Source organism: Argopecten irradians, chromosome 4 (assembly GCF_041381155.1).
Source record: "Argopecten irradians isolate NY chromosome 4, Ai_NY, whole genome shotgun sequence".
In the NCBI taxonomy this organism is placed as follows: domain Eukaryota; kingdom Metazoa; phylum Mollusca; class Bivalvia; order Pectinida; family Pectinidae; genus Argopecten; species Argopecten irradians.
Window position 1 is genome coordinate 44670602 of NC_091137.1, and position 13316 is coordinate 44683917.

The following is a 13316-nucleotide window of genomic DNA, read 5'->3' on the forward strand; positions in this document are numbered from 1 at the left end:
GGTTTTTCCAGAAATTACAAATATCACATATGAACAGAAAAAGTTAATTATTAACTTCATTTAACAATTTCGAAAAATGTTTCAACTCTGTTCTGAAATCCACGAAAATTAATCTCCGCAAACTTGACATGAAACTGAAATTGGAGAATTTAGTAGATGCAAAAGACAGTTGACTTATACATACAGTACCATGAATTCTATCCTGAGAATATTCTGATACTGTATGAGAAAGTTTCTACAACAAAATAGGAATACCATGAACTCTACCTCGGAGGGTAGTATCATCTTGGACAGGTCCATTTGTGCCAGACTTGACAGTGAACCACAGAGAACCTCATAGCTCTTGTCACCACTTTTGTCAGCTGGAAAACAGTAATCAAAAGTACCCATCAAATATGCATTTTTGTTTATCTAATTTCCACAGAGATATATACTGAAATGCTGTTTCAAATGAAATTATGATGATCCCCATCAGAAACTGTTAGTGTTTTACAGTACCGATCATACGGTCGAGGAACATGTAGGCCTATCAAAATAGGTTTGAACACATATTTACATGTTGGCTTGTACATACAAATGTAGAAAAATTACTTTGTTAATGTTACCACCGTCTCTCTTTGGTGCGTAGGATAAATATACAATGTTTTACAATGTACAGTTGTTCACATACCGATGACGTCGCAATGTTTACATGTGTCAGCAACGCTGTACTAGTGTTATCCTTCGATAGAACCATTAGAAAGATACGCTAATCCTTAAATATTTGATACACATTGTGACAACCAATAGAAGTTTTGGTGTGAAGTTTCGATGACAAGTACAATGTGTACACTGTCATCTATTCAGACAAATGATCAGGCTGCATAAGTACACTAAGGTGTAAAACAAGGAAAGGAAATTCATGGAATGATGTTTTCTATTTCCCAAGGACATAAAATAAATAGTTTGAATGTAAAAATGAAATGAATTCAAATGAATGAAATTTCTTCCCTATCAGCTTGGTGAAACAAGTCCCTAATTTCTAAGAATTATTTTCACCAAATTTTGTTGAAAAATTCCTCCAGTATCCCACCTCTTCCCAGGGTAAAATTAAAGTATACTTATAATACTTTTTGATCAAATAAAAGGATATTGTTAACACACTACTTACTTATCATAGGAGTATGAAATATCTTACCCAGCTGAAACATCTTGCTCAGTAGCCGTAGAATCCTAGTGGAGTATTGAGACGTCAGATTTTTCTTGGCTGCAGATAACACCAACTGGGTTAAATCTGTAGAAAAATAAAAAGTTAAAACTTAGAACTCCTAAACTAATTGGTTGGTTGGTTGGGCTAAACATACGATTAACAGCTAGTCATCCTCTGTACGCTATGTGTTGTGTGTGTTAACATCTGTATATGTTTTGGGAGGCTGTGGTATATAATTTTGTATAGTGTAACCTTGTAATAGTACGACTCTCGCCCTTTTTATAGCGCTATCTCACTGAAGCATGTCACCAAAGACACTAAACAGCAAACTGTTCATAAAATTCAATGAATTCATCAATATCTTAGACAACATGTGTATTATAAACTATTCATAAAATTCAATGAATTCATCAATATCTTAGACGACATGTGCATTATAAACTGTTCATAAAATTCAATGAATTCATCAATATCTTAGACGACATGTGCATTATAAACTGTTCATAAAATTCAATGAATTCATCAATATCTCAGACGACATGTGCATTACAAACTGTTCATAAAATTCAATGAATTCATCAATATCTCAGACGACATGTGCATTACAAACTGTTCATAAAATTCAATGAATTCATCAATATCTTAGACGACATGTGCATTATAAACTGTTCATAAAATTCAATGAATTCATCAATATCTTAGACGACATGTGCATTATAAACTGTTCATAAAATTCAATGAATTCATCAATATCTTAGACGACATGTGCATTATAAACTGTTCATAAAATTCAATGAATTCATCAATATCTTAGACGACATGTGCATTATAAACTGTTCATAAAATTCAATGAATTCATCAATATCTTAGACGACATGTGCATTATAAACTGTTCATAAAATTCAATGAATTCATCAATATCTTAGACGACATGTGCATTATAAACTGTTCATAAAATTCAATGAATTCATCAATATCTTAGACGACATGTGCATTATAAACTGTTCATAAAATTCAATGAATTCATCAATATCTTAGACGACATGTGCATTATAAACTGTTCATAAAATTCAATGAATTCATCAATATCTTAGACGACATGTGTATTATAAACTGTTCATAAAATTCAATGAACTCATCAATATCTTAGACGACATGTGTATTATTTCTAACTGATTATGTTGATGCCTAAATTTGTCAGTACAGTAACATGCTTATATCAGAGCAGTCAATTTTAGTGCAAATTCTTAAAAAAGTAAACGATGATTTATTAGCAAAGATATAAATTGGCGTAATTGGATGGTTCAATACCGGAAATACCCTTTTACAAAACCTTCACTAAAATTATTATGTTTTCAGTATTTACCAGCTGATTCAGTGTAGAATTTGTAGAAGGCCTTGCGTTCAGGTTCCTTCTCTAGGTGGTTCTCCATGAACTTAAGACAATCCAGGAAGACCTTCTCTTCCAGGCCCGTTTCCGGCTCGGACAAGTTCACACACAGATCATGGCACACTGAGAAAACGTAATGGAATATCTTCTCCATGAACTCGTCGCCATCTACTGGTCCGAGGAACCTCTCCAGGGCCTGGGAAACCTTCGTAACGGAAAAAGGAAATACGAATGTCAATATGTACATTATCAGAACACAAGTATAGAATATGTCAGATTGCTTTGTTGTACATTTTAGTATTATTTTTTCAAGAAATAATCTGCTAAACATGCCAGCGGAGTCTAACGTCATCTCTGAAGTTCAGGTCAGTGATCTAAGTAATTTCTGGGTTTCAAGATCCTAATTTCCTGTCGATTAGTCCCACCATCTAGTGATTGTGACATCATCTTTTGATGTGAATTTTGTAACGTCATTATTTTGGAATCTTAAAACTACAGCATTGAGATATGATAACTTTAAAGTAGATACTTACCACGTCTGACAGATAGGCTGTTGATGCGTCAAGGGTGAAGGGGAACATGACTCGAACCATCTCCTTACTACTGGTCGTGTCTGGGCACCATCTGTACAAAAATTACAACATGACTAGAATATTACTGACAATCACACAAGGCATCATAATTCATATAGGCGGGTCATGAAGTCTTTAAAACTTTCAATGGTTGATTCTTAAATAACCTCAATGTATATTTTTAAATTTCATTATCTGTAATGTAAACTAACAGTGTCTGTTAATGGACACAGCGGACATTTCATGAGAGGGACATGAAAACAATAACTTCATAAATTCTCAAACTTCTCCAACAGTAACAATACTGACAGAACCGAGGTCTCATCTTCAAGGAATTAGTGATAAGGATCTATTCACTACCAGTAATACTTACACTACTAGATCAGAGGCAAACTTGACCAACGCCATGAGGACATGCTTCAGGGAGGCGTTGATGCTGAATACTGGCTCCACTAGAACAGATAAATTTTTTATCATTGTGATAATATTTGATCCCATCATCAGTCAAATATTTGATCCAATGATCAATTAACTTGTTTTATTATTTCTAAGTATATATGTCACTAAAGGAAAAGGACCACTGTGACATCCTGATATGGACTAGTATGATGTGATGCCAGAAATTGAAAATGACAGAACAAAACCTCTGCTAACTTTCATCAGATATAGATTTCTGTAAAAGTGCAGTTTTTTGTCTTATGGAATTTCGTGATCAATATAAGTCTTAACACAAAGACTGATACTGTAAAATAACATATTTTTGCAAACATTTTATTTGGTGCATTTCTCACGTGACTAAAATTCGCATTTATAAATCACCACCAAAAAGATTTAACTTCAAGTAAAATAAAGTGTTTTATTTCTATATCGCGAAAGTAAATCACTGTGAAAATGCTGTTGGGCATGAAAACGTGAACCATACTGACACGAAAATTCTGTTGGTTTGCAGTACATGTACTTTTAAAATATATAACAAGTATTACTAGTTTGCAGTACATGTACTTTTAAAATATATAACAAGTTACTTACTAGATAGCGTGCCAGTGTGAGCTGTTAGTATAGAGTCAATGTAGCTCTCGGCTGGCAATATGTCATTGGAAAAGTCACTTTTCTGAAAAAAGACATTTTTTCATGAGTCAAATCTTTGTAGTGAGTGTACACATTACCAAGAGACACGTTTCAGTTTCATTGTCCCTATGACAGATTGTTGTTAAAAAATCTTGTCTATTTGACATTTTGGTAGAATACTTTGTGCCAAAAAATTTATAAATTCATTTTTGTCTGAAATTTTCTTTGAACAAATTCTACAGGTTTATAAGGTCGATTATCTTAACAAACAAATTATTTATAATCACTTGACATATGAATGTTCCCTAAGTACACATTAATATGTTGTGAGAATACATGAAATTCCCTACCCAGGCCCCTGTACTAGGAAACTCGTTATGAGTGCTTGATGACCACTTCACGTCAATGGCTAGTGAGATTGGACGTGGCAGTGTACCCATGATCTCGGCGCCCAGGGGGGAAACTTTGGAAGGAGAGCTCGATCCTAGACTCATAACCGTGCCATATGCTTTCAGTTGACATGGAGTCAGCACCATTTCGCTGTCCTCGTCTAGCTTCAGCTGGTGTAGGATACAGGACCTGGAAAAGGAAAAAACATAACAATGAGGACATTTTACATACAGCTGACTGGTTTATCATTTATACCACCATGCAGACTCACAAATCAGACATGAACATATATTTTTGCTGTATTTGGACCCAATGGAAAATAGCTAATCTACTTCTGAGGCAAAACATAGTTTGAAAATATTTTTGACATCTTTTGGCAAAGGATTATATCAAGCAAGCTTTAGCTCCCACTGGTGGAACTTGAAAAGTTTAAAATGTGAAAAATTGACTGACAGAGGACGACGACAGATGAAGCATGATTTGTCAGATGACCCTAATATGGTGAGCCTTTATGAAGTCATCTGTTCCATCTGGTGGGGTTTCTGTGGTACTGTTACAGTAGTTTCCTTCGAAATAAGGATCAATACTAGGCTTTCATATATGCCACTGTAATATTATAATGCTTATTGTATTCCACCCAATAAGTGCCCAAGGCATTTAAAATATAGAAAATGAAAAATGAAATTATTGCCAACCTATACAGTTTTGGTCTTTATTATGCTTAAGCAATTGAAATTGAGTCCTCAAAAGGGGGAGGGGGTTTATGGGGACATCGGTGTTAATTGGGTCTAATACGCTAATTGAATTTAAATCATACAATGTGTAAGTAGAGTACTGACCTGACATACACACTATAGGTCTCCAGTTGTAACAGTGTGGCCGGGATCAGGTCCAGTGCAACCTCCATAGCCTTACGGGGGTCAATATCTCCCTGGAAGAGGGTAAACAAATCTTACAATGTACCATATAGAAGGTTATTAATATCGGAAAAAAAAATTCGCAATTTTACCAAAAAACGATCATATCAAAACAATCACATTAAATTTCTGCGATTTCAAATTTTCACAATCTGGCTATCAATGCCTATATGACTCAATCATTTCTTAATATTTTGCAGATCAAATTTTCGTGATTATAGTAATGTTTCATTAAAATGCAAAAATAAAATTCCCCCGAACATAACCAGCTATACAGTATTTATTGTTAATTACTATTAACCTACTTTGTTCATGTTCAATTTACTTTCGCGAATTTTATGATTCAAGCGAATTCGCGAAAATTCGATTTTTTAATCTGCTTAAGTTAATTTTCGCAGAATTGTTTTGAAATTGAAATCACGAAATTTAGTAGTTGCGAAAGAAAATTTGTTTACAGTATGACATTGTATGCATTAAAATTGTTATAGTAACATCAATTTACTGAGACACAAATCCTGTATTCATTATTTCTGAAAAATGTGTGCAACTGAATGTATTACAACTGTAGGGTAAATAAAAAATTAAAAATTGAGATTAAAATTTCTTCAATTATTGCGAACACTGCCATCAGGTTAAGAAAATCATTATCACATTTTGATGAAGGATGTACAACATATTTTGTCATAAATCAATTATCTTCCACAAAAATTGAACAACTTGAGATCATTCTACAGTTACTGCATTGATTCTATTTCTATAGTAAAGACATACCATCGCCTTAGTGAAGGTTTCCTCTAGCGACACTTGTATCTTTGCTATGACTGCGTCCAGCAACATCACGGCGGTCAAGCCTGGTAGGTCAGTGGGTCCGATTATCTCCTTCTGGTTGATCAGTAGCATTGCGTTCACCTGTCACACAGAAAAATTATCATCAGTATATCTCTAACCAGTATCATCAGTATTTTGGTTTGATTAGCTTAACATCCTATTAACAACCAGGACCATTTCAGGACATGCTAGGTTTAGATGGTGGAGGAAAGCCAGAGTACCCGAAGAAAAACTAATGACCAGTGGTCATTGCAGTACCTGGCAACTGTCCCACATGGGATTCAAACTCATGCCCCAGATGTGGAGAGTTTGAGGTAATATTTCGGGACATCTTAACCAACCTGCCTCGTCCTGTGACCCCTATCATCAGCCTATATAAAATCTCCCCTGATGACATGATCTACAAGCTATAGGAGTTTAAAGAGTTACAAACCACATCAAATTGAACATGGACTTCAAGTTTGAGTTTAGGTTCCAAGGTACGTCTTAAAGGCCGATCAACTCTGGGCCAGTTTTCTTTTGATTTTTACGAGAGTTGCATTACAGATATGACTTTGAATCATTCAACAAGCAGTTATATGTAAGGTGACTCACGTTGAAGTTCATCGCCAGCCGGATATCATAATTCACATTGTTGGCGACTTTGTTAGCACTGGTCAGTAGAGCCTCGGACTGTTGAGTGGTCAGTCCCTGCTTCACTAGGTAATCCTGTAATATATAGACCAGATACACTATTACTCAAAACTCACTTCTACAAAATATTAGTCTTTAGATCTTTATGGCCTCAGAAAAATAACAAGAGGCCCATGGGCCTTAACGGTCATCTGACTATTAGTACAATACAACATAGTCGTTTAAAGATTTTAGCCTATTTGACCCGTGACCTTGATTGAAGGTCAAGGTAATTCATTTGAACAAACTTGGTAGCCCTTCATCCCAGCATGCTACATGCCCAATATCAGTACCCTGGGCCTTCTGGTTCTTGAGAAGAAGTCATTTAAAGACTTTAGCCTATTTGACCCCGGTACCTTGAATGAAGATCAAGGTCATTCATTTGAACAAACTTGGTAGCCATTCATCCCAGCATGTCACAGGCCCAATATCAGTACCCTGGGCCTTCTGGTTCTTGAAAAGAAGTCGTTTAAAGATTTAGCCTATTTGACCCTCGTGACCTTGAATGAAGGTCAAGGTCATCTATTTGAACAAACTTGGTAGCCCTTCATCCCAGCATGCCACAGGCCTAATATCAGGTCTCCAGGCCTCTTAGTTATTCACAAGAAGTTTTTTAAAGGATTTTAGCCTATTTGACCCCTGTGACCTTGAATGAAGGTCAAGGTCATTTATTTGAACAAACTTGGTAGCCCTTCATCCCAGCATGTCACAGGCCCAATATCAGTACCCTGGGCCTTCTGGTTCTTGAAAAGAAGTCGTTTAAAGATTTTAGCCTATTTGACCCTCGTGACCTTGAATGAAGGTCAAGGTCATCTATTTGAACAAACTTGGTAGCCCTTCATCCCAGCATGCCACAGGCCTAATATCAGGTCTCCAGGCCTCTTAGTTATTCACAAGAAGTTTTTTAAAGGATTTTAGCCTATTTGACCCCTGTGACCTTGAATGAAGGTCAAGGTCATTTATTTGAACAAACTTGGTAGCCATTCATCCCAGCATGTCACAGGCCTAATATCAGTACCCTGGGCCTTCTGGTTCTTGAGAAGAAGTCGTTTAAAGATTTTAGCCTATTTGACCCTCGTGACCTTGAATGAAGGTCAAGGTCATCTATTTGAACAAACTTGGTAGCCCTTCATCCCAGCATGCCACAGGCCTAATATCAGGTCTCCAGGCCTCTTAGTTATTCACAAGAAGTTTTTTAAAGGATTTTTAGCCTATTTGACCCCTGTGACCTTGAATGAAGGTCAAGGTCATTTATTTGAACAAACTTGGTAGCCCTTCATCCCAGCATGTCACAGGCCCAATATCAGTACCCTGGGCCTTCTGGTTCTTGAGAAGAAGTCGTTTAAAGATTTTAGCCTATTTGACCCCCGTGACCTTGAATGAAGGTCAAGGTCATTTATTTGAACAAACTTGGCAGCCCTTCATCCCAGCATGTCACAGGCCTAATATCAGGTCTCTAGGCCTCTTAGTTATTCACAAGAAGTTTTTTTTAAAGGATTTTAGCCTATTTGACCCCTGTGACCTTGAATGAAGGTCAAGGTCATTCATTTGAACAAACTTGGTAGCCCTTCATCCCAGCATGTCACAGGCCCAATATCAGTACCCTGGGCCTTCTGGTTCTTGAGAAGAAGTCGTTTAAAGATTTTAGCCTATTTGACCCCCGTGACCTTGAATGAAGGTCAAGGTCATTTATTTGAACAAACTTGGCAGCCCTTCATCCCAGCATGTCACAGGCCTAATATCAGGTCTCTAGGCCTCTTAGTTATTCACAAGAAGTTTTTTTTAAAGGATTTTAGCCTATTTGACCCCTGTGACCTTGAATGAAGGTCAAGGTCATTTATTTGAACAAACTTGGTAGCCCTTCATCCCAGCATCCTACAGGCCCAATATCAGTACCCTGGGCCTTCTGGTTCTTGAAAAGAAGTCGTTTAAAGATTTTAGCCTATTTGACCCCCGTGACCTTGAATGAAGGTCAAGGTCATTTATTTGAACAAACTTGGCAGCCCTTCATCCCAGCATGTCACAGGCCTAATATCAGGTCTCTAGGCCTCTTAGTTATTCACAAGAAGTTTTTTTTAAAGGATTTTAGCCTATTTGACCCCTGTGACCTTGAATGAAGGTCAAGGTCATTTATTTGAACAAACTTGGTAGCCCTCCATCCCAGCAACCTACAGGCCAAATATGAGTACCCTGGGCCTTCCGGTTATTGAGAAGAAGTCGTTTGAATGAAAAGTTTACGGACGGCGGACGGCGGACGGCGGACGGCGGACGGCGCACGACGACGGACGGTGCATGATGACAATAGGTCATCCTTAGTCTTTAGATCTTTATGGCCTCAGAAAAATAAACATTTTGTCTAAATTTAAACTTTTTTTTATGAAAACAATGAAATCTCTTTTAAACAATTAAACACCACAAAAATGGCTAATGGCTTCCCTTTCATCTTCTTTACACAAAAGATTGACTATGTTATATACATAGAATTAACCCCAGTAATATCTTTTAATCTCTTCATAACACAATCCCTGCATTTTTTTTAAATATATATATGGAAAAATGGAAAATAAACTTTAACGCCAATGTTTTAGCCATTCAAAAGTGATGTTACAAAATAATTGTTCAATAAACCTTCATGCAATGAGACGATAACATGCTAACAGTTTATAAGCAAATGAAAAGTAAGATAAAACTGTATTAGCTACCTTCATCCAACCGCTGAAGACCTTGTGCCCAAGCCTTGAAACCCATCGTAGGGTGTGTAGAATATGACCGTTGGACATGTCGAGCTCGCCGCTCTCGAGCATGCGGAGATACTGTATGGAGGGGGGCAGACAGGCTAGTAGCCTCCAGCTGACTAGGAAGTGATAGTGTAGTGCTGACGCATCCTGTAAACAGGATTACAGTAAACAAATCTATTGTTGCCTATTTTGTGTCCATTCACTATAAACCAAATTTCTTTTGCAGCTATTACATTTCACAATTTTTATTTCAAAATGAGTTAGGGAAGATTAACATTCATTGATTTAAAACTTGAATGGAAATTTATATCAATCTTAATGATGTAGATGTCAATTAGTGAAGATTTCCTTTTTTTTAAATTATTTTGATTGCGTTATTTGCTCAAGTAAATTGCTTGCCAAAGAAAGTTGGTTAAATAGTAGATTTTAAAAAAACAAAATTCTGGTAATATGCAACAATTTCATAATACTTTCAAGGGTATGATACAATTATTTTTAATTACAGCATTCTTTGTGTATTAATCTTTAATGGATGGTGGGTCAGAACCTATGCTTAATGGCTGATTTTGAAATGAATGTTTCAGTTACAGAAAGGTTTGAGAGAACATAAAGTCACAATACATATAGGGAGGAGAATTAAAACATTCCTTCTAAAATTGAATTTTTAATAACTAATTTTCTTTAGATAACTATCATCAACAATACAGACCAGTATGGAAAGCTTCCCCTTGACTTTGTCACACTTTGAGCCAACCATCAATAGTGAGATACAGGCATTGTACAGTTGGTTATAGTTGACCACGTCCGCACTGGATAGCAGGAAACTGCACGCCTACAAACAAAATCGTATATAGTAACATTTCTAACATTTTCAGCTTTTCACAATCTTTAACTAAAGAATGAAATTTCATCAACATAGTATTATTTTAAAACTGCGTGACTATGGATATGCCAACGCATCTACAACACACAGCAAATTTCCATATCCAAATAAGAGGAATTTAAATGTGACTCCTCACTTCACACTACAAACTTCAGGTTCTAATACATGTTTTGTCTTCTTTTTTCCATGCACAATATTTTTTACATAACAGGATGGTACAACCACATAGTGATTAATGTGATACTGTATAATTTGGTATTTACGCAGATAAGAAATTTCATGATTTTATCTCTTTACAAGGAAATTCATATGCAATTAAACTAAAATCAAGGAAACTAAATCTTAGCAGTTATAAATTACCACAATCTGGTTATCAGGTTTTAAATAATTCAGTCATTTCTCAGTATTTTGGTGGATCAAATTTTCACGATGATAGCAATGTCCTACGAATTCGTGAACATGTAATCCCAGTAAAAGAACTGGCTATAAGTTAATTTTCCATCATTAGTTACTAACCAGTCCATCCACCTTGGGGGTCTCCTGGGAGTTGACATTGATTGGCCCTAGATTGTAGAATCTCGGTCTTTGTATGCCTGTGAAAAGAATAAGAACTTTTTTAAACACCAACCAAATTCATTGGATCTTATTTGCAAAATTACCGTGAGAGTGGTTCACTTATCAAAGAAAACTCCAGAAATTTTCAAGCAGCAATATATTATTGCATCATATAAGCAGTTAAAATTTGACAAGATAGGTGACACTATTAAATCACTATCTTGGAAATAACTATCATTGGAAATTAGACTTACCATCAGATATTTCCTGAGCTGTGAGATTCCTTCGATAATTCTCTTCCACCTCCCTACAGGAGAAGAATTCTGTCTGTCTACAGGCAAGGCCATCCTCCTCGGAGGAAGCTGCTTGGGCATGCACCGCAAACAGGTTCCATCTCACCTTGAAGTGTATCAAAATCATAAAACTAAAGATTACCCACACACTAGCCAAATCTATCAAAACCATTAACTCTTCCAATAGATCTAAGTGGCCACATAAATTGCAGTCTTACACTGCAAATCGCCATTTCCACAATAAAGGTATTTGAAAGAAAAATAATATTCAGTTTAATGTTGTGAAAAGACATTATTCAGACATGTATTTTAATGTCCGGACTGTAAATCCAAACCAATGTCACTTTTGATTGTTAGAAAGATGCTTGGTGGTTAGGTATGCATGTGCTCATAAACATCTGAATGTCAAAATTTGCTGAAAGCTAACTCTCAGAATATTGTGTGACCTCGTTATAACCTTACTTCCCTCAGTATTCTGTACAAAGACTTACCTGTTCCATGAGCTCAGTTGGAGGGTCATAGAAGTAATGTAACAGGTACTCAAACACCAGTAGTAGTCGAGTCAGGGGTAGAGGCACCGTCGTCTCCTGTTTACTGTTAATTATACCCAACGTCATGATAATTACTGTAACAGCTTCTAGACATGCTCAGGCTATAAAATAGTCTGATTCAAATACAAACTTTCATCATTCATACAAAATTCTACAAAATTTAAATACAAACTTTCATCATTCATACAAAATTCTACAAAGTCTATACAGTCAAACGTTGTAACTAGAAGTAAGTGTGACCAAGATTAAACCAGGAGTAATCAAAGTACTGTATGTACACCAACTAAGTTTCACATGCCATTCAATTTGACATATTTCATGATTAAAATCTGCAAAATTGTTCTGAGCAGACTCAGCAGAGGTACAGCATAGCCATTGAAATTTAAATCGCGAATATAATTGACATGAAAATGTGGTTAGACATGAAATGGTATGACATGAAAATGACAATATGTTGTATGCAGTCACTGAGTTATCATATTTGATAAATAGTTAATAAATATCTCATTGTAAAAAAAAAAAAAGAAAAAAAAAGTTAAACAGGGCAATTAAGTTAAACAAGTTCAAATGAACAAAGTTCAACTTTTTGCATGTTGCATCTTAATTCCTATAAAGCTAAACATTAATATTCAATTACAGAATTTTGAAGTGGTTTTTTTTCTCCAAAGCGTTGTTATCACTTATCTTAAAAGAAAAACTTCATTCTGAAATATAAACCTTGAAATATTGATAAGCACATTTGTTTTTCTTTGGCTGAATGTTATGATGAAATCAGAGTGTACATGACACAACTATATCTATCTATTTTTTTCTTTGGCTGATGATATCAGGAAACCACATGGTACATACACCAGATCCATCTCGTTGATAGCGATCAAATTCTGGGCCATCTGTAACAGGAGGGACTTCTTCTTCATCAGAGGCAGACTGTGGAACAGGAAGATCAGCAACTGTAGATGTTCTACGTTGATATCTAAAACAAAATCATACATGATACATTAGCTTTATATACAGCTACAATATATGTTCCACGTTGATATCTAAAACAAAATCATGATACATTAGCTTTAATATACAGCTACAATATGTACCATATCCACAATAATTAGTGCACAGGGTGCTTAAAAACTTTTGATATGCAGAGATGGAATAATTTTCAGTTTGATTTGATTATAATCAATTTTGATTTGTTTTCATACTAAATTTGACTTTCTGATTTGCACATTCTTTTTCTCTTCATACTGCTATGAAGATAAAATCTGAAAATGGT

At 35.6% G+C, this 13316-nt stretch overlaps 1 protein-coding gene across 2 annotated transcripts in view; it reads right to left on the minus strand.

Annotated features, from left to right (window-relative positions):
• Positions 1-13316, minus strand: part of LOC138321810 (E3 ubiquitin-protein ligase UBR4-like) — a 97160-nt gene that overhangs the window by 70643 nt on the left and 13201 nt on the right. Inside the window, exons 16-31 of one of the 2 annotated variants that reach the window (XM_069265792.1) lie at positions 12896-13019; positions 11987-12089; positions 11457-11601; positions 11164-11240; positions 10474-10596; positions 9729-9911; positions 6949-7062; positions 6298-6435; positions 5449-5540; positions 4570-4798; positions 4181-4262; positions 3525-3603; positions 3113-3203; positions 2556-2784; positions 1178-1273; positions 268-362 (exon numbers count right to left, since the gene is read on the minus strand). In XM_069265792.1, the coding sequence (XP_069121893.1) occupies positions 268-362; positions 1178-1273; positions 2556-2784; positions 3113-3203; positions 3525-3603; positions 4181-4262; positions 4570-4798; positions 5449-5540; positions 6298-6435; positions 6949-7062; positions 9729-9911; positions 10474-10596; positions 11164-11240; positions 11457-11601; positions 11987-12089; positions 12896-13019 (2000 nt within the window). Of the gene's footprint in view, positions 1-255; positions 363-1177; positions 1274-2555; positions 2785-3112; positions 3204-3524; positions 3604-4180; positions 4263-4569; positions 4799-5448; positions 5541-6297; positions 6436-6948; positions 7063-9728; positions 9912-10473; positions 10597-11163; positions 11241-11456; positions 11602-11986; positions 12090-12895; positions 13020-13316 lie in introns of both variants that reach the window. The other variant, XM_069265791.1, reaches the window with a different exon arrangement.